Genomic DNA, 27,232 nt, shown 5'->3' with positions numbered 1-27,232 from the left:
CTTCACTTTACCAATGTCATCAGAAACCCAGATAACAAGAAGTTACATTTAAAAGAACAATGATATGAGTTTTGCTCAGTTCTCACAGGCAGCATAGAGCTATACCCGCACATCACAAGGTCGAACAACAGGGCTGGTGATTGCAAACTACTGATGTGCACCAGCTATGTACAGCTTAATCTTAAGAGTTCATTAACTCTGTGTTGATTCACAGCTTACATTACACAAAGGAAAAATAAATAAAATCACACAATGTTTACAGGCAGTTTCAATGATTTCTTTACCATTTAAATGGGAAGCATAAGTAACGGGTTGTATAATGAAAAGGAACAAAGGCTGATGAAACAATAAGAGCTTGTGCCAGCGCACCTAACACAATGCCTCCCTCAACTAGGGCAAAAAGTGCCGTTTTGCAGTATTTTACCCGCACTGACAAATGCTTCTGCATTTGTAAACTGTGCTCCAATAAAGTGAGTGCCAACCGTGGAAATACCAGCAATTTAAGGAGACATTTACAGGCAAAAAAACACATGACAAAATTTGAAGCACTTTCGAACGAAGAACAAAAATCAAGGGCGGAAGACGTGCCACAAGAAACAACTCCACTGGTAACTCCAGATCTATATATGTAGACTTAATTATAGGCTACCGATAAATCCGAATATCTGAACAGCTATGTTGACAATCCATGTCCTTAACTATGGTATATGACTATTAGGCCTGTATATGTAGCCTACACAATGTGCTTTGGGATTGACAATACACTAAAAGGTTTAAAATTTTGAAAGTTGTGAACACTTTCGAAATGCATGTGCTATCAGTATATTGGTGTTATTGATTTGCAAATTTGAAGCAGCTCAGTATATCCAGTAAATATTAATAAAACAATAGAATTAAATTAATACGTTTTACGTAAACATAGCATATATTAAATTTTAAAAAAGGACAGGTCAAAAGGAGAAGTATTACTGAAATCTTACCATTGTGTGTCAAACAACCAAGAAAACAGCATTCAATTTCTAAGCTGTATTTGTACTGTATGTAGGCAGAACAGGACAGGGTTTAAACATTACATTTAAATAAATGAACGCGTAAAGACCAATATTGATGTCTAATGGTAGTGCATGACAAATGAGATACTCCGATCAGCTGCCATTTCACTTTTCCTGCAACTGATGTGGTCAAAAAGATAAACTGAAAGTGACTAACATATTTGTGACAGCAAAGAAAGAAACATATTAACTTTAATTTCAGTATTTTTATGCAGTCACATATATTAAAGTCCCCATTAACCTTCTGGTTGTAACTTCTCTTCCGATCACAGCAGATCTCTGTCAGGAAATGTGAAACAGCTGATAGGCATCAACATTTAAAAAGTTGCAATAATTTATGCGTTCATTTCTTTCAGTTTAAGGAGCAATTTACCCATTCTTATCTTAATTTCCCCAGATTAAAAACTAATGTGTTGAAATTCTGCACAGAATGAGTCAATAATAGGCTACTGAAACATTTTGTGCCGCTTTCTTTGAAATTACCTGTGTGCGCTGTGACATTGCATTTAAGCCGAGCTTTGCTGAACAGCTTGTATATCTCAGCAACAGTCTTTGTGGTTCTCATAAGCAGCGCACCGAGTACAGCTAGTGCTATTCTAATGCTGACCAGTTATCACATATCTGCTTAATAATGGAGATTTTTGCAAACTATGTTTTTTTTTGTGTTTAGCAGGGAGCTATCAGTGTCAAATTGTTGGCAAAGCACCACTAATTGTCCAAAACAGGTGACAGGTTTGTGTTTTTTTTTGTTTTTTTACTAGTCTTATTACTGTATTACTACTGTATTTGTAAAACATTGAACAATTACGCTTTGTGTTTTGTTAGTATTTTAATCTGTGATTTATTCCGAGTTGTTAGCAAAGAAGTGTTTTTATAATAAATTTGTATATTATCACTTGTTAAACTTGCAGTTGCAATTGATTTTCATTTGATTATTTTCATTAAAAAAACCATCAGAAAATGTTACATCTTTGTTGCTTTGTATGCTACTACTTTCAAGAAAAAAAAACCACCAAAAGAGCAATAACAATAAACAGGTCTCAAAATAATAATAATAATAAATTTTACATTAGAGATCTACTGATAGTATCCATAGAGTTAGTGAAAACCACACGCTGTGCTCTTCGTGCGGCCGACACATCTGCTGATCACTAACTTACCGGTGTACAAAGGTAAGAACCTCCCCTCCCCTGAACGGTAGTTTCAGATGAAGGCTACAGTTTAAATCTGCCCTGCCACTGTCTCCCTGTGAACATTTGGTCTTGCTACAGTACCTGCCCCGCCACCCACATATATACATATATATACATATATATACATATACACACACACATATATATATAATTTAGGGATGTGCACGACAAATATTTTGACTATCGATAATTCCACAGCTGTTGAGGTCGACTAATCGAATAGTCGCCCCCCCCCCCCCCCCCCCCCGCCTCCGCCTCCCATTCAAAATGAGACATACATTAAATGCGAAATAATGCAAAGTGACAATTATTGCAATTGCAATAAATTCTGAACTTTATTTTAAAATACTTAGCTAACTTTGTTAAATAAACATTAGGCTATGTAAAAAATACCTTCCTATTAGGAAACATACAGAAATGCCATAACAGCAGCAATAACATAAGCATACCGTCAACTCTCGTGTGAGACTCTCGTATTTTGCAAGCAAGTGTTATTTTTTTTACCGATATTGTCACAAGCTTTCCCGTTAATTACAATTTCAAATGAACTATAAAGGTTGTGACAATTAAAAAAAAAAAAAAAAAAGTATAATTTTTATTCAATTATTAATTTAATTTTCATTCAATAATAGTTTAGCAATGTGAGCTGCGAGGCAAATGCCTTAACATTAGCATCCTTGTGGCAATAATGTTTTCGGTCATAACAGCGAAATACAAAATGCATTAGACTATCTAGCTAGCTAATTTATACAATCCACTTAACTAAACGATTTACTTTTCCCACGTTTTCAAACCACACACAACATATAGACTACCGGTCTACGTTAAATCAGATCGGCAACATACCTGTGCGTTCGAGTTCCAGTGAATAAAAAATAAATAGCCTGTATAGGCAACAGCTTGCTATGTATGTAGCTAGCTTAATAATATTAATAAATAAATGAATGAACAAAAAGGCCTGAGTGGCATTAACGCACTAGCCTTCCATGGAAGCAAAAAAAAATCCTAACTAAAACTTTAGGAATAGTTAGGCTAGCAATGTCCATTATTATCATCATGTTCACTTATTCTTGTTTAATCAGCATGTCCCTCAGGTCCGGCAATACTGCAGCAGACGGTGCTCAGGCAGAGTTTGTTTGTTTTCGTTTCAACTTCAGAGCCTCGGTAGCTATTGCACTGTGATGAAAATGCGACACAAGACGGCTGGCCGCACCGACTACATTATGTATGGCACCAAGTTTAAAGCCATCGTTGAAGGCGAGCTGCAGAGTGTGTGCAAAGCACAAATTCGAGTCCCATTCAGCAAACTCCGAAGGTGATGTTGCTGGCATTGTCGTGAACACAGGCAGTGATTTCCCCCCTAGTTAAACCCGAATGGTCTACAAGCGGTGTTTAACACATTTGCGAGATTCTCTGCTGTATGCCTCTCCGGCGTGGCGCGAGTCTGTAGAACTACGTATCCTCGATGAAATGACAGGTTATTATGACGTACGACTCGGTATTCGGTGCAGTCCACGCATCTGTAGTAATCACCACCTTCTCAGCCTTTGACAAGTTTCTGCGGGCAGACGCTGCTGAATCGGCATGCATTTTTTTCGAGTCGAGTGGTAATTGTTTTAGTGCAGGATTTTTCGTGCATGGACTGTGTATTCAGGTTCCACAAATTTCATCAACTCCCGAAATCCCTCACCTTCAACAAAACTTATGGGAAGCATGTCCTTTAACACCATATTAGCAATAAGGGCTGATGTTTTTCAGCACGTACGACGGTGTCACATTGACGAGGCCTCACCGCAAAGGATGTTGCGGTCCTCTTTTCTTTTCTGTCGTTGCTAGCGTCACAGAAGGGTGTTTGGCTTTTAAGTGGGTTAACATACCAGTTGTAGATTTGTGGTAGTTTAATTGCACTGCACATATTTTACACTTAACAGTGTTTTCATTTACTTTGTCAGAGTATTTCTATGCAGAACTTTTCTGTGAGTAAGCCATCGTTAGCCGAGGTACGTTCTAGTTTAGCCAATCACAGACAAGAAATAACAAATCCCACCCTCCAGTCAATCTTCATTACCGCTACATAGAGAGCCAATCAGCAGTACAGGCTTTAAAATAAAACCAATATATACATTTTTTTTTTTTTTTTTAGCTTTCGAATGTTGGATTCACTTGTCGATAGGTGCCATCGTTATCGAATAGTCGAATGTTCGACTATTCGGTCTCACCCCTAATATAATTCCATGTCTATTGGCTTGGTTGAAACAGCCCTAGAGAGCATATGTGGCTCTTATTGCAGCACTTCCTAAACAAAGCATAGGTAGGTTCCCAGCACAGTGTACATTAATTCTCACTGGCACACCCCCTGCCAACAACCACTTAAACTGCGAATTAATCCTTTACATCATGCTGTATTGCACCAAACACCACCACCACACCAAACAACACTACAGTTCAAGGTTATTATACTGAATTCACATTAAAAAGGGAAAAAGAATTGGGAATTTATTTTAAATAAGTGGAATTGAAAAACAGCAAATGACCCTAACGTCTCTGCCAATTTTACCTCCCAAAAACTTACGGGAGGGCAAGGCAACTGCAATGCTCCCTGTAAGATTGCCAGCCCAGATCAGCAAGCTGCCCCCTCCCCTACAAACCATGGCGTATGCCACTGAGGGACCCCCTGTTTTAATACATTTCTGATTGTGGAGAGGTTTTCTCAATTTCAATCATTTATCACACGACTACTGAATAAAAAGTTCACACAAAACCACTCAAATTCAACAACTTGCAGAAGCAGGGTCCCAAAAACGTAATCAATCTGCAGTGTTAATTACAATGACAAAGAAATGATTTATGAACCATTACTTTGGCCCTAAGGAAAAGTCATTCTGCACCAGCCCCTACATGTTGCCAGATTGAAATATCCCCTAGAGTCTTTATTTCTTTATAAAGCATATGTAAAATATGAACGCACAGCAGTAGTTGGGACTGGTGAATTGTAAGGGATATGAAATTGTTTGGTGTACTTTGTGTATGATCGATTTAAGGAAAGGGTGACATGGATTGCCAGATGGCTTACATGCTCGTCATTTGTTCAGTACTCTCATGAAGGTTCATGTTAGTAATTTCTATAGTAGACCAAGTTCCAAGAAGAAGAAAAAAAGACAGACAAAAATACATACAAGAGCCTTATGGCAAGCACAAACTGAATTAATCTTTTGAATGCACGCATATTTCAGCGATACAGTGGGATCCACCTATTCCTACAGCTTGCTGCCTGACACGACGGCATCGCATTTTCTGAAAAAACTTCAGCAGCACTTCCTTATTCCTGACACAAGGTGGCAGAAGAAACAGAACAAATCATTAACAGCAAGAGCCGCTGTGGCCTTCACGTAAATCCTTTAAGACAAACCCCTAGCAGCAACAAAACAGGATGTTTTTTTTAAACCAAGTCAAGAATGTTTTTCATTTTAACAATGGAAAGCGACATGTTTGGAGAATAGTATAATATCCGTATTATTAATGTTAGCAAGTGCACAAAAGTTTCTGTAACTTTCATTTACCAATTACAAATATTTCTCCTTAAACAGTATTTGGATGATGCTTTCTTCGAACAAAAAAAATAGACTGCCTCATTGCAAGAAAATATTACTGTACTATTTGTCAGACATTAAGTAGCAATACTGTACTCCTTTCAAGAAATAAGATCAATATTCAATATTGTCAGAATAGTGGAGTTAAAAAAAGGTCGGTCAAAGGAGAGCTGTCTTGCTTGTTTACTTAAATTACCAAACAAATGGCTCAAGTCAAGACGAGATTGTTGTAAAAGCAATAAAAGGTTTGATAGGTTCACTAATCACATCTTTGTATTAAAAAAGGGGGGGATGCACGCATTAGCCAATGCATTTCTATATTTTGCATTCCTTACCTGTAATTATCTAACCCAGACACACCTGTAAGTTATCATTCACTACACATTATATTGTATTACATTTACCTTTATAAAAATTGGCACGATAATCGGAGCGTGCAATCCACACATTCTCCTATGGCTCCTGTTAGAACTACAACTATTTGGATGCAGCAACTGGATCATTTCACCAGGATCACTGTATTGTCCCCAAGTGAAATGGATACCCTCCAAAAACAAAATTGGTCCATTTAATCCTACTAAAGATGATACCATGGGTTTGAGTTAGAGATTAGAGAGAGTCATGGACCAGCACAGGCTGACTGATGCATGTGTTTTGTTGTGTGCATGTTTGGGGCCAGATTTGGCCAGCAGCTAATCTGATCAGATACAAAACAAATGGGCTGACAGGGCTGCTTGGCGGCAAGTCTGCAGACTACGATAGAGGCTCCAATATTGGCTTGGTCTAAAATAACAGTAATACAGAGACAAAAAGAGGAAGACCCCATTGCATACAGTGCAAGGCCGCTGACTGCATTTAAGAATCACAGTGGCATTGATAATATTGATGAGAGAAATTCAGCTTTAAAGCAGATGTTGATTCAGAATTCAGGACCGCAATTGAGAAAGGCGTTGTCACTGTCTTCATCTGCGTCCATGCATACAAAAATAAAATGAACAAAATGAAGCGATATTTTACGGTAAATTTTAAGGACTAGTAATTATTTAAGAAATCAAACCTCTTGCAGTAGATCACCTCCCATTACAACATGATCTTCAGCATGTGACACCTGCAGGTGAACAGAATTTCCTGTTTCTAGCCACATAGCACCATCTTATCACACCAACCTCAATTGTCCTGCAAATTCTGCAGGTAGATTTTGTGTGAGTGCTGTCAGAGCATGCGTTTCCCACTAAAAGGGGTTATATTTAGAGAAGCTTTCTATGCAAACCGCAAAGACCCTGTGAAGGTTTGCACCTAAGCAATGCCGAGTAACATGTTGCAGGGTTTAACATCATCTTGTGATAGCTTGTCTGACTGAAGGGGGAGGTGGTCTAGAACCAGGCCAGTTAATCACTGCATACACCCCCATTACATCACCGACATACACTTGCTTGATTGAAGTACTATACAATGAAGTTGTTGTATGTACATATATTTTCTATAAAGGTTATTTAAAATGTAAAGGATCATGGAAAATCCAACCCTACTTATCCTCCATCACACCTGACAATATGAAATGGGTTACAAGAACTAGAGACACTGTATACAAGTTTGCCTGGAATAAACATCAACAATGATTTGCAACTATAATCTATATGCACAGGTTAGAATAAAACGTATAAGAGTACAGCAGAACACAGACATAGCTACCAAACAAAATGACCAGCAAAATAAATCAGCAATATAAATAAACAGGTTCAAACACTTGCAGTACTGCATTTATACTCTAGATTTTAGGTTTACATATCTTAATTTACTTCCTAAAATAAGCCACTTTATAAAATGTCTATTACTGGGACCTACAGTGTTGGTGGTGGTTGGAGGTCTATTTAAGAATGTCTTGTTGCTGCCAATCAAAGCTTCTTACTTCTGAAGGATGGGTGGACAGGGAGGAGGCTGGTGCACTTCCTCCACTTTAGTTGGGCAATTTCAATTTGTAGCTATTCCTGCTGCTGTCTGGAGAGGCTGGTCTCTTACTAATTGCACAGCAGGACAGGCTTGTTTCTGCAAGAGCAATTTAATTACTTTCCTGCACTCCTCCCCTACCAACCTCCTTTATACCCCCCTACCTCCCCCAACATACATCTCTGGAAGGGATCATTTGTGAGCCAGTCACGGTGGAAAGCTGGATGATATTCTACAGATACCAGAAAGAATGTCCTTGATATACAGACCCGTTTCTCCACTAGCGTCAAGGCATCTGCTCCCACAAAGTGCCTCATTGTTTGCAACACACATGCAGAATTGGCTTCCAGCTTTGAGAAATCATGCAGAATTTAGAAAAAATTGCCCAACACAACCTAAATGAAATCATTTTACAGAACAAACTTTACATATATATGAACGCAAAGCAGACTCGGCAGCCTTATAAAAAAACACTGTTCTCATGATTGAAAAATAAAGAAATGTGTTCACTTCCCTGGATTTTTTATATAGTGGTCTTCCCTGGCAATTAATATAGTTCTATTTCCTGGCATTTTATGTATATAGTTCCCTGGTATTGTTATGCACACAGAAAATAGTTCCCTGGAATTGAATGTATATAGTTCTCTGGAATTATGGTTAGTTCTTTGGCACATCGATTTTATATAGTTCCCCTCCACAATCTAAAGATAATTGAAAAACACCCATTGCATGAAAACCAAAGCAATGGGTGTGCAACATATACATGTCTCCTCATATTGTCCATGTTTGAAAATGTTGACCACCAGGTTTTGAAAGCTAGTGGCCAAATGGCCACCAGAATACAAAGTGATTTGTCCCACCCTCGAACTGACCAACCTCCAAACTTTAGACTATCGCTGCTCTGAAGAGAACACTTGTTTAGGGAAGTGTCCTGCAGAGGAACAATGTGATATGACCCTACAGCATTACACACAGCGATAGGAGAAATGAATCCATTTGTAATCAATATGTGCACGGCCATCGAACAGGCTGCAATGAAAGAAAAACATTTAAAAAACAGCAGCATTCCTACAAAAATATTCTAAGCCCTGATATGAAATTATAACATTTTGTAATAATTACACAGTACAAAACCCGACAAAGCAAGAGTACATACGACACGTTAGTAAATAGGGATCAAACTGCAACAGGGTTTTGCATTTCAGGAATGATCAAAAGACCACAGCATTAATTCCAAACACAGCTAAAAACAGCGCTATACATAGGATTCAGAGACAACTTAATAGGAAAGCAGGAGATGAGCTACACACAAAGCTTAAAACAATGGCAGGATCTGCTTTACTGGAAGTGCAATTCATTAGATAAGCTTACACAGTTCTATTCTGCCCCCACCCCGCATTTAGTTCTGGTTGTTCGATTTTTCACCTGCAGGGCCTGTCGGGAACAGCAATCAATCAGCAATAGGCAATTCACATATTGTTTTTCACTTGAACAGCCTGTCTACTGAAAACAGCTAAGATTCAACAATACACAAAAGGTGCATTATCTGTTTAGCGTGCAACCTCTTTTTTCAAGTTAGCACCACACCACATTACAGCAGTGCCTCTGTGTCAACAGGTCACCCCAACCCCACTCCACCCTGTAATTCTGGGTAAACAAAAAATAGGAAGTTCTTATGTCAATATCTTCGGCAGCCATCACACAATTCAGTAGTACTGGATCGCTGGACAGTCACTAAAACCATATGACCTTGTGGTCCTTGATTTCTCAATTACAGGTGCTGTCTGACATTGATATTCTCCCCAACTGGTCTGGGTCTACAGTAAATTACAACTAAAGTAATAACTAAAGCATTATGTGGTTCCCCTTCCTTTGCATAATGTTGCCTTACTGTGGGCTCACACTAGTTCCCAAATCACTCCTTGGTAAAAGTAGACACAACCTGAAGATTAAAACCAGCATCTCAGGAACAGGTGCCTGCTTCCATGGGGATCGTCCTACGAGTTGAGGCTATATGACAAACACTACAGTTACTGATAAATGAAAACAAACTACTTGTACAAGAACCTAAAACTAGTGGCCTGGCCAGCCACAACTTAATAGAAGCCAGCAAAGAAAGCAAAGACCTTTATGGGCTCCTTTTAAAAGAAGCAGATTTTTTTTTTTTTTTCCTGCAAATATGTAAAATGTCTCTCAAGGCACACAATGGTAGTCAGCAAGGAGGGAGGGAAGCAACCGAGAGTTATAATGTGTAGATAAATATCCTTTAAAAGCGGTTAGTGTATGCTTTCATCAAAAGGAATGAAATCTAGTCAGCGGACCTGCAGGTCAATATCCTGACAGCCAGGCTGACTTCCAATCTGAAACACTCTGCACAGTTACCAGGAGGTGTTTTAGGCAGTGTTGCTTTTCCCCGTACAGTTTGAAACTGCAGTTTGCCTCACAAAAAAAAGACACATTTGACAGACTAGGCAAGAAGAGTGTTTACATTTATTGTTGCATGCAACTGTTACGAAGAGTAATACGTAAAAACAAAATTGCTAGACTTGGAAAACTAAAAAAGTACAAAATCCGAAGAAAAAATTGAGAATTTCATTATAATAAGCCCAATTGCAGCACTGAATTTGCTGGTATGCAAAACACATGCCACCGAGATACAGTATATTGCACAGACAAAACAGCAGTCTTCTTTTACAAACATGATGCTTTAAGTCTTTGCTTTGCTTGTGGGAATTTTCTGACCCTGACCGAGTATAGTTCACAGCAGCCAAATATTTAAAATACATATTCAACAGAAGGCCCTGGGAGACCAGCCGAATACCTACACATGTAGAGCCTGCATGTTGACTCACATTTTCCACATCACAAACAAACTCAGATTTCAGGGTTGGGAGTCAAACTCCCTCTTGTATTTGTTCCTTTATTCTAACTCATTAATGATTTAAGATTTTACCGAGAACCAGCATGAGAAAGCCTAGCTACTGAAACCACTGTTATCCTCACTCCCCTTCACAGGTGCCTAGTTTGACAATACTCGCACATCTTCACGCTTGATTTAGGGAGTAAACCTACCCGAGTCATGTACAGCACTACCCCTCCACAGTATATAGACAGCCAAGGGTTAAGTTTATATAGCAGCGTTTCTCAAACTGGTGCAGAAAAGATCCCAGAGGGACACAAGAACATAAAATGGTAAGTGAAATGTACACTTAATGAGCACATCCCAGCAAATTAAGCTGAAGCAGATGTTACTGCTAGAACCTCCAGGTTTTGAAACCTCTAGATGGCACTGTGTGTGACTAGTTCGGTATCTCCTGTTACTACACAATTCAGTCCAGCAGGGAACTATTTCTGCATATTTGTTGGTCAACTTATCTATTAAATAATAAGTTGGTTACTGGCTTTTGGTTTTATAAGGACGGATCACTGGTTGATTCGTACTGGTGCAAAACAGAAAAAAAAAGCACACCAGAAATGAAAGCATAAGAAGCAGGCAGCAACACAACAACAAAAAAGAAGTCAAGCCGAGGAAGTTTAGAGAGGAATATACAGTATAGATTTACAAGCTTGACGATTGAAAACTTGCACTATACACAATGGGTTTCAATGCTCAGAGGTGCTTGCACAAGATAGTATGAAACGTGTAAAGCTGAGGCGGCATCTACACAAACATGCACAGCAGAATATTTTCAGCCAAAAAAAAGAATTGAATAGAAAAGCAAAAATCAGCAACATTATTATTGTAACATGAGTATTCACCTAATTTTCCAGGTTTGTACCATTGTGAACGAATTTACTGTACTATGATAAAATCTTTACAGTATATGCTGCACCAGAGGCAGAGGTTTGTTCATGCTTTCGTCTTGGAATTGCCTCCAACCTGTCAAAGAATTAACAGAAGTCTCAAGTGTAAACCATGTAGATTACTTTACAGCAGCTACATTTTCACAAATGTGTATTTACAAATTTTAGTTTACCAAAAACAGTACACTGAGCCACCAAGGGATTCCTTGGGGAAACCCAAGTACCCTCATGAGGCTTGTCAGTAAAAATGCTTTGTCTACAGGTGAAGTGCTTAGTGCTCACTTAAGGCCTAATTATTGGCTGAGAAGCTTGTCCTGAAATTCAAATCTCATCAGCAGCCAAGTGGTACACTATTACAAGCACCACCTCCATTGCACCATGTACAGCTGCAGTGCAGTGTCACAGTAAGTGGTTACTTGACAACTGTTTTAAAACCACAGACCAAACCTTGTTATTTGGAAAGTCTACTCATCACAGAGCTGAATAATTATTTACAAAACACTGAAGATAGTTAAGAGTGCTGAGAACACACAGAAGTGTGCATTATAATGAGTGCAGCTGATGCAGATTTTATGGGCTAGCTGACAAGGTCACACTAAAATGTGCAACATTTGCAATCTGGCTAACAAAGTATATTTGTGTTCCTTGTGCAGCAACTCTAAAATGCAGCTATTTCTGACTTTACTAAATCACACAAATGAACACTGGACTTGGAGGCCAGGAGCTGTCTGACAGTTTTGGCCGTTACTTACATTATCGATATTTATTTCATCAGTGGTTTCTAGTGGGTTATCTTTGCTGCACTGTAGAGCAGTCTTCACCGTACTACTTCACTGTTTGAACACTAAGCCGATACGTTTCTGTGTAAAGGTTTTTAAGCAAAGGGCTTTTATTTTGCTGTAAAATCTGCACAAATTTATTGGATTTTAGCACAAAGCTTCCCCCCGCTCACCTCAGGTCTGACTCACTGAATCTGCGTGCGATTGAGCTCACCTTCCCCCCCCCAAAAAAAAAAATCTATCATATTGGGTAACTGACTAAATAAGATCATGATAATCATTTATTGTTCCAATACTAGTCTGGCAAACATAGAAATAAGGTATCACCACGTCTGTGATTACAGTCAGCAAGGAGTGTTTACAGTATATCCAAATCCAACAGGTGTCGACAAGGCAGCTGAAAAAGGCAGACTATTATATTGACAAAATATGACAGTTCACTTCATACACCAGCTGTCATATACAAAAAACGAACATGGAAATGGATAAGGAATTACTCCCTGAGCTTTGATTTACACACAAACCTCCCCCACCAATGAATACCTTTACTGCTCATGCTGAAAATGAATGAGAGTGAGAGAGAGCCAGAGAAGGACAATCTGTCCTTGCCTGTACTATACAGCTTGAGGGTGTGGGAGTGCACATTATTTTTCATGAATTAATTCGCGTGTACATTTTTCATTGGTTTAAATGTTGGCTGTCCATTTAGAAATGTTTTTTTAGTAACCATCATTTAGGGATCACTGCACTACATCACTAACTTGTAGTACATCAAACTAAATTTGAACAGTAAATTAACTGCGATTTATACTGGACAAATACATAAACTTCCCATCTCATTTAGGATTTGTCTTAAAATAGCCATCATTAAATGATTCGTATTGCTGAGTTACATTTTGTGTTGTAATCTTATTGTTACACCCCTTCTATACAAAGCAGAGAAACAGCCATATCATTAAAATGAATTATGGTATGAATTAGAATTCTTACAAATGGGAATTGTCTCAAGTATTTTATGCTTTAGAAAAGCCAATTTCTTATGGATCTCAAAAACTTCTTTAAAAGACTTCTAGTAATTGCCATGTACTGTATAAATCCAGCACAAGCTAGTAACTACCAGATGAATACTGATGAATGAGTGTAGGTCTGGAGGTTATATTATATTTGCCGAAGTGCTTAAATTTCATCTTCTAAAACACCAGGTGCAGCAAAAGAAAATGGCATTCTCCACACATAAAATAACTCAGGTAGCTCATCTTGGAGCCCCGTGAGGATGTGGAAGGTCACGAGATGCAGGGGAGGAGTTTGTAATCTACCCAGCTACAGTAGAAGCACATGACTGTTCAGCAACCTAATCACATCACAAATCAACCAGGACAGGATCTCCCCCCTGACAAGAGGAATCTAAATGTGTATCAGCTGCAACACCAAGCTGGATAGAAGGGTATAGTCCAGAGAAGAATCATGGCTTTGAATCCTAGCTGAGGTGCAGAAACTGTTAGCCCTGATCAGAAGGGGTAGTTACAAATTACAGATGTGACAAAGAATTGCTACTAAAAATAAGTAACAAATAAAAAATGTTAAGTATTTTATGGAAATCAGCCACCAAGTGCCAAACCAATCCCTAGGAAATTAAATGAAAAGCATCTGTGCCAAGACTCGGTTTAATTCAGTGCCGTGCCCTACTCTTGCATCTCAAATGAATATTGTATAGAAAATTAGAGAGCACTACCAGCAGCTGTTTAAAACCCTCTCTCTCGCGCTTACCCTGTCCAGATGGCTGTCTTACAGTAGCTCCTTTAAGCACCTTCTAAAACCCAAGATCCACTCCCAGCTCAGACTGCACACAACTGTTACTTGTAAGCCTACCTATTGCATTAAGAAAGAATTGTTTCAGCAGAGGCTGGGAATGCTGCTGCGTTTGCTCGTCTCAGCTCTGCTCCACACAGCCAGAAAGCTCTATTCTGAGAGTCGCTGACATCCTGAGATATCGCTTGACAGGATGTTTCGCTTCAGGGACTCGGTCTGAACATATGCCAGTATTTGGGTGGGATAAAATGCAAGATAAAACTCACTGTGGCTTTAGGGAGGAAATCGAAAAAAAAAAGTTTTTCAAGAGGTTGGAACCAAATAGAAAAAAGGCTACTAATTACAGTTAGTCATGCTTTCAAGGAAAATGTCAGCAGCACTTTCTATTATACTGCAGTAATTATCAGGCTGCAGAAAATGTAAAATTTGTATTTTAAAAAAAGTCCACTACTGTAAACCATATGGATTTTAGAATTCATAACGTAACAGACACTTCTCTTCACCACATACAAATAACCCAGTTTAGTAAAGTACCTATGGATATGTTATATACAGTACATCCTGAAAAAAAAGATTAAAATTCATAGATGCATGAATGGCTCATGAAAATGTATACATTATTAATGCAATGGGTAAACATATATGCTAGCAAGCTAAAGGAATATTTCCCCATTACTTGCACACACTTGCATTAAAATCTGCCTAGCCGTGTTTGCCCACAGCTAGTGCTGAAGAGTCTCCGATCAGAGAGGAGGCACAGCACAACCAGACACTACAGGCAATCACAGCGAGCTTTACGTATAAAGGACGCCAATAGGAAAGAGCCAATAATAAAATCAGCCACTTCCAAGAATCCAGGCACCAGCTACAGTAAAAGATCCTTACCCTTAATCCATGTACAGATTTCAACCCACATCTGTTGATGCATTAAAGCTTTTTTCTTTTTGCCAATATACTGACTTTCAGTTTTCTATTGGTTTAATAACTTCCCTATAGTTAAGCCTTTATCAAACCATTAATTTGATTTCTGCAGCAGCCTAGTCGCCTCTTATAAAAATAAAAATGCCATTAAATAAAAAAAATTGAAGGTAAAACTTAAGAAACCAAGCAAAACAAAGGTTTGGATAATATCTTTCCAATGTATTTGAAATGGTTAAAAACAAAATCAATATGTATTTGGCACAAACTTTCCCACACACCTTGCACAACAACAACAACACTTCAGGTATCACCTGTAATACATAGAAAAAGTATAAAAATAAAACAAGTTATTAATAAGAGCATAACCTACAACCCAAGCTTGGTATGAGTGAACACAAAGCAGTGGGACTGAATCCCATCACAATGTAAAACACATGAGACCACTTGTCCTTGGTTGTGGAAAAGAGGAAGTCCTTTTAAAGATTTCTGTCTGGCTTTGATTGCAACCACAAACCACTCCTATAATACGCTGTTATACAGACCTTGGAAGATTTAAAAACAATGCTGAGATTTCATGTTACTGTGGTCAACAAGGACAGCGTGTGTCCGTCAGCCACTCTGCCTTCTTGTGGTACCAGTTTGTACCACACAACACACGAGTGCATTTCTTACCATTAACCCATCATGGTAAAACATTTCAATTCAAGGATTTCATGATACAGTAATGTGCAAGTATAGTGGGCTTTATTTTAATATGAAGACCCATTAAAACTGTTTAGTGGATGTGCATTTCCATTACTCAAATCAATGACTACCCCATTTCCTTGTCCACTTTGCTTGTCATCTTTTATTGTCAGGGAGAAACCCTAATGGTCACTGCCACACTGAAGACTCATCATTGACCAGTATGAGGGATTTCTTCAAGTCATCGAGTACCATTACAGAAGCCCTGTGCCCCAGCCAGCCATTATTTGAAGTGTTTTTTTTTTCTTGTTTTCAAATGAAGAATTTTGAATATTTATTTCACCAGTCCCATTAAAAAAAGTCAACCAATATACTGCTTATTTAAAGTCAAAACCCTTTTGTCTATAACAGAACAGTTTACAATGTCCTTTCTGTTAGATAACCATGCATGAATTCTCACACGCATTTGCATTTTAACTGCCAGTATTTGCAATCACAAAAGTAGATGCCGACACAAAGGGATTATATGATTTGGTTTTGATGTTTGTGCAATTGAACAGGTTTGGCAAGTTTGTAACTATTGAGAGGTGTATTGAGAGGTGCAATACTATAAGCGATAATGTCACCCAGATAAAGTGCATTCTAAAGCAGAAACAATGCAATTACTACCTACTGGAAACTTTCTTAAGATTATAAAAGTTTACTTTGCTCCACAGGTCCTATTCCCACTACTGTGCTGGCCCAGAGCCACCGCATACTTAGGTTATATATATATTTTTTTTATTTGTTAGCAACCATAGATGATAGTTTCTCATTGGGTCTGGACTACTCACATGACCCAAACACACTCATCCACATACACAGGAGAGAGGATTCATGTCATTGTAAGAGGGCATTAGGGTGGTATTGAATAATTTAGCACCAGTAGGCTCTCTGGTGCTAAACTTTTAAAACCGTTCAGCACCAATTTTCAAAGAGATTTGCACCCGTCAAGGATGCAGGGTTCAGGATCAAAGGTTTCATTGGTCATCTTACACACATGAATATGCATCAGGGCAGAAAGGCGTGAGGCTGATTAAAATGTTGACAGCACTGCTTAATGGCAGTGTCAGAGACAACAGTTTATGAATGTTTAGTTAGGAGTCTGGATTGCTGTTTATACAATTTAACAAACCATCAAGCATTCTCTGTTTATTTCGATATTTTTATAGAATGATATAACGGAGGGAAACAATATTTCAAGTAAATGTATTTTTTTTTAAACTCACGTTTAATGTAATGGCTCTCAAATATCAATACCTCGTCTCATCTGCACTCAGTTTGGGAAGCGATATTATTATTATTATTATTTATTTCTTAGCAGACGCCCTTATCCAGGGCGGCTTACAATCGTAAGCAAATACATTTCAAAATATAATAATATATATAATAATTCAAGAGGTTAGGCAGGTATGGGTCACAGCCAGATAATATGCTTGACCTTGCAAGCATGAGCACCCTCACAGCCTATATGAAAAATGCTTTCCTGTTAAATGTACTGACGGTACACATTTGCTTCTTAAAAACACTATGGAAGCCCTCATTAATTTTTTTTATAGGTTTGCATGCATACCAGTTATGTGAATCCCTATTTATATCAGTAGTCTGGCATAAATAATCTTTTAAAAGTAAAAAGGACCAAAGAGTCAATACAGAAAAAACAAAACACCGCAAATCTGACCTATTTTATGCCCTTTTTTTTTTTTTTTTTTTTTTTAAATATAATTTTTTGAAAGCTTGCGTCTCAAGGAGAGTTCTTCCTTTCTGGGGACTTGCCTCACTAGGTCCCCCCACCCCATTCCATTGAGCATTGGCTAGTCAGGTGTGGTACTTGCAGGCATCATAAAAGCTTTCCCCACATACTCTACAAGGACCAATCCTATACTGTCCCGAATATCACCTGTCCCATGTGCAATGTTTTTAATAGGAACAGCCACCAAACTTTCTTCACTTGTGACCTGTACCAGATTTCAGACTGTGAAATAACCCACTGCACCGCTATATCCCTTTGCTAGATCTTCTATATCAGGTCAAACACGGTTCACAGTAAGTATGCTAAAACTTCACTGAAAATAACTGGAAGTCAGCCCGTACCAAGCACCCTTTTCACTTTCCCTGATTAGAAAAAACTCAGTAGAAGTTTGGAGCGGGTTAAACAAACAGTGGTTTTAGCTTTACTAACAAATTGACTCTTCTTTGACAGAATTGACAGAATCATTTTGTATCCTTTTGGCCTATATCTTCCGTGCTTTAAATGGCAGGAATAAGTAAATCAATTTTTTTTTTTTTTTTTTTAAATCAGCGTTTTCTGCTCAAACTGCAGCAGAGACAATGAGCTGCAATTTATTTATCTTCATCGATTTGCCCATGAAAACCAGATGTGTGACTTGATTGTTTCTCTCAAGCTAGCAACATTTATTTATAATTTAAAGAATCCTACATTTGAAGCCTGATAAACTGTTAATAAGCCAGAAGAATCTTTAAAACAAAATGTTACAAAATGATGGCTTCTAATTAGGCAATGATTCTTTTTTTCTGCACTTTCTTTTTTTGCTCTCTCACACAATTAGCTTCACAAATCCTTATGGCTTAGTAAATTCCCCCTCCAGAACAAGTTTTAAAATACTGTTATAAAAGGGGGTTCCTAGCATGTGTAGGTAAACACAATTAAATGATTAGTAGTGGCTTCCAACACCAATTGAAATTTTTTTTAAAAAAAAATGCTAATCTTACATGAGCTGTTCCCAACCTTGCTGGATATAAGTGTGCCATATAAACAATAATTACAGAAATACGCACATCTTCCATTTGCGTTTAACATCCGTCTGCTGTTTGCTATAAAATCAGAATCAGTTTATCATTCTTCAGGATGGTAACTTCACGTTACAGTGCCTCAGAGCTGTGTAGTCAGATGAGAACTGGTCATTTTATCTTAAGGCAGAAATACACCATGCATTTAGTAAGCCAGCAGTCTCCTACTACAGCTGATGAAACACTATCTACATCAGCAAAGTAGACAGATTCAATTAAAGTGGTTTTCACAACTATTTTGTTTTGTTTGCTGCATTGACTCTCCAGAGATACATTACAACACTTCACAATCTAAATCTCCACCCCCACCACCTCCTTCACTTGCAAAGGTCCTGAAGAAATGCATATGAATCTATAGCTGGAGGATGGCAACTAATAGCCTAGCCTTTCTACAGTAGGTATTACATACATCACAGTTCCTAGTGGTGCCAAACACTAGCAAGTTAGATTCAGTTTCCACCCAGGAGATACGGACATACTTAGATAAGCTCTTTTGGCCTAGATGCATACATCATGTGACTACCCTTGCAACTGACACAGTTTAAGGACCTTTATTTGATTGCGTTACACGTTCCAACGTCAGGGCGCGAAATAACCGATGGCAATTGCCATGCTGCCCAACCCGTTTGGCCACAATGCCTCTCCCAAATTTAAAAAACTTGCGGCAAAAGCTCTACTTGACAAACCTGCTCAACGTCAGCTGGCCCGTTCTGTCACAATTCAATTCTATCCCGTCTAATCTCCTCCTGCGAGAAAAGGACTCATTATTTTGATGTATTATTGTTGCCATTCTTTTTACGATACACCTCCCAGCACTGCCACGAGAATGACGTATCATTTTTCACACTGTATTTGGTCAGATTTTTTTGTGGGTTGTAGTAGTATATAGAGGGAGTCAGAGAAAAAATGACAGCAAAGTTTGGTGCTTCTTTCATTTGTTTGGTGTGCAAGGTAATCAAACATGCAATCTTCAGGTGTGAAAAAGTTATTGCCCCCCCCTAGTTAACTCAACCCAATTAAAGGGATAATTAGGGTCAGCTGTTTGAGTACTTTGGTTAACAAACAGGCCTGATTTGGGCCAGCCCTGCTCAATATAAATCTGACTAACTTTGGCCCTTATCATCAGAGTGAAGTTGTTAGCACACAGGTTCTAGAGGCACATCATGCCACGAACAAAAGAAATTCCTGAAGACCTCCGGAAAAAAGTTGTTGATGCCTGTCAGTCTGGAAAGGGTTACAAAGCCATTTCTAAGGTTTGTGACAGTAGTGAATCTTCCCAGGAGTGGCCGTCCTGCCAAAATCTCTCCAAGAGCAAGGCGTAAAATCGTCCAGGAAGTCACAAAGAACCCTAGAACAACATTCAGGGATCTGCAGGCCTCTCTCGCCTCGGCTAAGGTCAGTGTTCATGACTCCACCATCAGAAAGACACTGGGCAAAAATGGGATTCATGGCAGAGTAGCAAGGCGGAAAACATTGCTCACTAAGAAAAACATGAATGCTCATCTCAAGTTTGCCAAAAAGCACCTGGATGATCCTCAGGAGTTCTGGAACAATGTTCTACGGACAGATGAATCAAAAGTGGAACTTTTTGGCCGACATGGGCCCCGTTATGTCTGGCGAAAACCAAACACTGCATTCCACAGTAAGAACCTTATACCAACGGTCAAGCATGGAGGTGGTAATGTCATGGTTTGGGGATGCTTTGCTGCATCAGGACCTGGACGCCTTGCCATCATTGAAGGAACCATGAATTCTGCTCTGTATCAGAGAATTCTACAGGAGAATGTCAAGCCATCCGTCCGTGAGCTGAAGCGCAGCTGGATCATGCAGCAAGACAATGATCCGAAACACACAAGCAAGTCTGCATCAGAATGGTTGAAGAACAAGAAATTTTAAAGTTTTAGAATGGCCTAGTCAAAGTCCAGACCTAAACCCCATTGAGATGCTGTGGCAGGACCTGAAACTAGCAGTTCATGCTCAAAAACCCACAAATGTCACTGAGTTGAAGCAGTTCTGCGTGGAGGAGTGGGCCAAAATTCCTCCACGGCGCTGTGAGAGACTATTCAATAACTACAGGAAGCGTTTGGTTGCAGTTATTGCTGCTAAAGGTGGCGTAACCAGTTATTGAGTCCAAGGGAGCGATTACTTTTTCACACGGGGGCATTGGGTGTTACATAACTTTCTTTAATAAATAAATGAAATATGTATCAAATTTGTGTGTTATTTGTTCACTCAGGGTCCCTTTTATCTAATATTAGGTTCTGGTTGAAGATCTGATAACATTCAGTGTCATAAATATGCAAAAATGCAGAAAATCAGACAGGGGGCAAATACTTTTTCACAGCACTGTAAATACTGAATCATCATATCTGTTTTTAACAGTATGTAAGGTTAAGGGTTGTGGGTTCAATCCCAGGTGGAGGACACTGCTGATGTACCCTTGAGCAAGGTACTTTACCTAGATTGCTCCAGTAAAAACCCAACTGAATAAATCAGTCATTGTATGCAAAAAATGTGTAAATAAAATAATGTAATTGTATGTAAAAAATAATGTGATATCTTGTAACAATTGTAAGTCACCCTGGATAAGGGTGTCTGCTAAGAAATAAATATAATAATATTATATTAAACTCTGTTAAAAGTTGTATTTTAACTTTTCTATCAAGCAATTTCAGGACGTGTACATACAATAAAAGGAACTCCCAACCCCATACAAATATCACTCAGAGTTACAATCAAGGAGGAAGATTGATTCTCTTGTAGTGTATCGATAAGGATCTAATAAATACACAGATAAAAATGTGTACACAAGTCCTCAAACAGATACTTTGATACCATCCTACTGTGGATGAAAAATTCAGGTTTGAAACCTGTTTTAAATACCATTATACACAGCTGTAACAATTACTATATTCACACAATTATTGTTTTGAGATTCAGCTTTTATTAGGAAGCTGCCCTAAATCCCTTGTTTAGAAAGATACAGGGTATGAATGCTTGTGATAGAGTAGCTGTCTGCTGTGTGGGTGTGTGCATTCGCTGCTTAGTGACAGGCAGGAGATCGAGACAGAGGTTGAAGTGGATATGCCCCGCAGGCGAACAGGATTTACTTACATATCAATACACTGAACAGCTCACCTGACACTACCAGCAATGGCAGCGCACGGAGCACATACAACACAGTGTACAAAAACTTTGGTGGGATCTACAATCTTTGAACTAATCTTCTCTGTTCAATAACAAACTAACTTTGCTAGAAGAGGTTGATCATGGCAGATAAATGGTTAGGGTGGATACATGACAGGCGGATACGCGACTGATTACTGTATCACCACAGAACAAATTCAACTGAAGTGCTTGAAGTGGTCGGCCAAAAAATTGCAGGTACAGCAGGTAAAATAACACATTACCTTACTGCAAAACACTTTGAAAGAGAATTCATGAAACAAACCATCTAAAATTTGCAAATAAATATGAACAGAAATCTGAAGCATTCTTCAACTAAATGTTTGGAGAAAAAAAAAAAAAGGGAAAGCCTTCAATGAAGAAAACCTTGTACCTACAGTTAAACATGTAGGTGGAAGACCATGATATGGGGGTGTTTAGCAGTTCGGGGACTGGAGACATTCATATGATTGAAGATAGAATGAATGCAGCCATGTATCAAAGCATTCTACAAAATACAATCTGCTCGTAGGCCGATTGACAGACAGTTTATATCCCAACATCTAATGAGCCAGCATACGGCAAAGTCAGCTTTGGAATTCTTAAAAACAAATTTTGGGCGTGGCCTTCACTATCCAATAGATATGCTTTGGACTGATCTGAATAAATCTAGCCAAGCACGGTGTATCCAATCTGGATGAGCTGAAGGAAATATGCTACACAGAATGGGCCCAGGATTTCTCCAACGAGGGGTAACATATGGTTATGAATAATAAACACCTGAAAGCCGTAATAAAAGCAAAAGGAAAACACATGAAATACTAAAGCAGGGGTGCCAATACTTTTGTCATGAACGAAGAAATGAAATAAGTTCGTTTTTTTTAATATAAAGATTAGAAGTTAAATCACTAGAAATTGTGTATTTTGCTTTTATTAAAAAAAAGTGGCTAAAGTTTACTAAATGCTTGTCCTTAATGTTACCTTGAATTATGGTAGAAGTACAGGGTGCCAATAATTTGTCTGCAACTGTATACTAGCAACTAATAAAAAAAAAAATATTGGATATTGTATAAAAATAGCAAAAACATCCTTTGAGTGTTTGACCATGTGTGCTGTGTAAAGACTAAGGGCACTTTCACACCTAGTTCTTTTACCCTTTGATGTGGATTGAAGTGCGTTTCAATTCACTTGGCGTTATATGTGAAACCTCTGATAATCACGTGAATTGCACCTGGATGCGCATCAAACCAAGTGAACCGAAATCACATGAAATGGTCGTCTCGGTTTGCTTGGAAGTGGACTCGGTACATTTGCCACTTTGCTCCGTTTCAACTTTTTGCAATGCAAAACAAAACTTATTCCAGTTCACTTGGAAACAAACCACTCCACACAGCGAAGCAATTCATGGAGGTGACGTATTTCAACAAGCACCAAGGAAAGTGTCTCACCACTGTCACACATACGCAACACGGGGCTTGTCAAAAAACATACAATACAATGACACACCAGTCAAGAACACCATAACGTCACGTGTACACAACAGCACAAAAAAAAATACGATGGTGCCGATTTACAAACTACCACAATCCAGGGCTATTAAATGAAATTACGCGAATACCAGTGTTTGAGATTTACTATTGCATCACACGCGGTCTTTAAGCATAATCACAAAAAAATGTCACAAGGCAAAGAAAGGTCATAGAAAAAATATGAATGCATCCGACTTTATTATAATTGAGCCATTCACTCAGGGAAATCATTGTGCCAAGACAAAGCGGTACAGACATTCGTGTTGCATTTGCACTGCTCCACCTGAGTTTACTAACCCAGCTATGTTGTATCCGTATCTCACCACACTGTCACACGTACAATATTTTCTAATTTTTTAATAAAATGATTTTCAATATTTGCCTACACCAGATGTTGCTCACACATTTCTTCCAATAAGAATTTTTCCAACAAAATTGGCATGTTCCATTTCTTCGGCAATTTGATTTGATGTTGTGAGCACCAAATAAACCAAAAGAGCACGGACAGTATTCTTCATGCTGGCCATGACGGAAAACGTTTTATCAGTAACGTTTCCGCTCATCAGCAAGAGAGCCGAGCGCATTTGGAAATATGCAATGCGAAACCAATAGAACTCTAGTCTGGATGAAGCTGCAAGTGAACAGATTTAAAATTCACTTACAATTTTGCTTTGATTGGTTTCACGCCACAAGATCTCAAAACAAACTGCATTTTTCCTCCAAGCGAGTTCAAGTTCGCCTTCTCGAATGTAATCGCACCAGAATGCGTTTGTTTTCACACTGCAATTTAAGTGAATCTGATCGTCTGGATTTGTGCACGTGACCAAAATGGTATCTTCCTGTTCATGCCCAGACGGATGTTCATGACTAAACAAGCCTTGCGATATTAGTACTATGTACGGTACGTACATTTTGTTTATTCAACATCTGCCGGTAGAATGTTAGCATTGTAGAGCAACACCAACATTTTGGTGCTGCATAATGTGCAAGAAGGAGACGTTTTCAAAGGTGACAAATGAGGAGGAACACTATTTTTTAAATGTATGTCAGCTGTTGCATTGCTGGTGGTATTATCCCGACATCGGTGAGTTGTAAGCAGTCCCCAATCAATTTTTTTGGTCCTTTTCCAACTTTTTTTCAGGACAGAGTTCATTTGTGTATACAATGCAGTTTGTACAACGCAGGTGCTTACAATATCCTGCAAGGCATCTTGGAAGATGGCAGCTATTATTTACATATTTTATATATTGTTGTGGAAGAAAGCATGAGAAATTAATTCACACCATTTAAATAAGTGGAGTATTCAGTTATGCAACACTGCACTATTCTCCTACTGTAGGCATTAAACAAAGTTATTTGAGAAAAGACTGAATATTTGACTAATTTCATGAGTTTTGTCCAGTTCGGCTTTGATTTTGGTGTTTAACCAAATTTCTACAGAACTTTAGTTCCTCACACTGTCCATGTGCTTACGATTGTAAGTCGCCCTGAATAAGGGCGTCTGCTAAGAAATAAATAATAATAATAATAAATAATAATAATAATAATAATAATAATAATAATAATAATAATAGTTGCCAGAGACTTTTTTTTTTTTTTTGCTCTACCTGTTTCCTCAGAATAACCTGACACTGAGTCAGGTTACCATGTATAGTTTGTTTCCTATGTGCAAAAGGGCAGAGTCCAGCAGTTATTCTGAGGTTTACCAAGTGAATCAAACTCGGTATGTTTGCCAAAACGGACCAAAGCCACCTTTTTAGGTGGCCGGTACAGTTCCTTTCCCCAGGCAGTCTTTGTTGTTCACACCAAACGCACTTAACTGTACCGAGTACGGACCAAACCCTCTAAAAACAAACCCCATGTGAACACAGCCTCAGGTGAGCTTTCCTTGTTCTTAACCCTGCCTCCTTCACAATAACTTTCCTACCACTTTAGGGCTTGATTAAAAACTGGCAACAGTTACAATGTTTGTTTTTTTAGCGAGACAAAGATTGGACACTTAAATAGCAGGAAATCCACATACATATTGTTACTCATCCCCTGTTCAAAATGGCAGTATATACACTACCCTGTGTAATCATAACTTGATTTGTAACACTCAAAAGGTGTGAAGTAGTGAATTCATCACCTCTCCTCCCTTAGGCCCTTCTCATGCCAATAGGCAAAGAAATCAATAACATTTCATCTGGCTTGTGTACTTTAAAACAAGCTAAAGTGGGTTAATGTTGAACATTTTCAGTGACCAATGTTATGTAGTATTTTTGTACTATGGACATTCAAGTAAATAATAATAATAAAAAAAAAATTACAATGTAAAATCTGTGCAGAACAGTCTACAATCCTTTCTTCTTTTCCAGATGCATTCCTTTTCGAGAATAACAGGATGTGATGTACTACCGCAGATGCACTATAGGAGTGCTCATTCGGTATTTTGCAAACCGGGTGTTTTTCTTGCTGGGCCGAGGGCTCCCACTTAGCCTTGCCTTTCATCTGTGATTTTGATGCATTTAACAGTTTGTACAGAGCAGTCTAACTGAACTATCAAGAAAGACATTTGACAAGCTTTACAACATAAATGTCAACTGAGAAGCCAGGTTAGATTTCGTTTTACTTGTTTAGATAACACAAGTTTTGTTATTTATATAATCCCTAGCTACAACTTGATAATTACAGTGCAAAAATAAAACACAAATAAGCAAAATAATGTATTCTTAATTTGATCTGTATTTACACAACGTTGAAAAACACACCGTTGACTATGGTTCGCGATGCTTCCGAGAACAGAAACGTGTACAACATGCCGTGGAGATGTGGTTTTCATGTTCTAAATTATTAATACTGTAAACAACCAGTCAAATTTTAAAAAACGAGATTAAAATAAATTACAATCACAAACCTTGTATACTTGTCCATAGGTGCCATTTCCAACTACTTCCACTAGCTCAAAAATGCCGGCAGGATCCTAAAAAAGATATGATTAATTCATTTTAAAATTACTTTCTCCCAAATCTTGTTGGTTGGCGAATAAATACAGCTGTTGCGCCCTATTTCCCCCCATACACATGCCAATACATGCAAACAAAGGAAAGCCCAACTCAGACACCCACCCTATCGTAATCATTTCACATTATATATATATATATATATATATATATATATATATATATATATATATATATACATATACACACACACACACACACACATATATACATATACACACACACATACATACATACATACATACATACACCACCTTTTTAAAACCACAGACAAAACTATCTTATTAATAAACCGGGTTAGGCTGTACTGTGTCTTTTTTTTTTTTTTTTAACGCATCCGCCCATGTGGCTTACAATACAATTCTCGTATTCCACAATCCAAATCCTTTTTCAGTTGAAATATGTTGTCCTTGTCTAGCTAGCACTTACCCGCAGAGAGGAGAGATCTATGTCCACCAGACTTTTAGCTGGAGAGTCGTTCGCCATCTTTTAAATAATAAATACAAATTGCAATGTCTATCCTTCTTCCTTCACACGGATCGTATCGCTGCAATACTGTATCTCTTCATTGGTGACGCTTTGTTTACGGTTTCACGCAGATTTCTCATATGTTTCTTGCTGTTTTGAGAAACACAGCTAGACCATGTTGAGGTGGCAGCTGGCGGCTCTCTATCTCTCCTTTCCTTCTCCTCCTCGCTCACTCAGTCTGTGAGAGAGAGAAACACAGGAAGCCGGTTACTTGAATCACACAGACAAAAAGGCTGGGGCTGGGCTAGATTAAGACTCACAGATTTTAATGAAAGATGGTGAGAAAAGTGAAAATAGCTCCCCCTTTTCTCCACCAACACGAAAAATAAGCGAAAACGCGCCTCGAAACCGTTCTGTGAGTAACCCTCCCGGTCTCCGA

At 38.4% G+C, this 27,232-nt stretch overlaps 1 protein-coding gene across 10 annotated transcripts in view; it reads right to left on the bottom strand.

Moving 5' to 3' along the window:
• The window catches only part of LOC117406164 (mitogen-activated protein kinase kinase kinase kinase 4), a 96,752-nt gene extending 69,520 nt beyond the window's left edge, over positions 1-27,232 (bottom strand). For 9 of the 10 annotated variants that reach the window (XM_059030234.1, XM_059030236.1, XM_059030239.1 and 6 more), the window contains exons 1-2: positions 26,755-27,232; positions 26,220-26,285 (exon numbers count right to left, since the gene is read on the bottom strand). In XM_059030234.1, the coding sequence (XP_058886217.1) occupies positions 26,220-26,285; positions 26,755-26,811 (123 nt within the window). In that variant the 5' untranslated portion in view covers positions 26,812-27,232. The remainder of the gene's footprint in view (positions 1-26,219; positions 26,286-26,754) is intronic. The other variant, XM_059030235.1, reaches the window with a different exon arrangement.

The sequence above is a fragment of the Acipenser ruthenus genome, chromosome 9 (genome assembly GCF_902713425.1).
Source record: "Acipenser ruthenus chromosome 9, fAciRut3.2 maternal haplotype, whole genome shotgun sequence".
NCBI lineage: Eukaryota > Metazoa > Chordata > Actinopteri > Acipenseriformes > Acipenseridae > Acipenser > Acipenser ruthenus.
The sequence above is the reverse complement of the archived record's forward strand: the minus strand, read 5'-3'. Positions and strand labels throughout refer to the sequence as shown.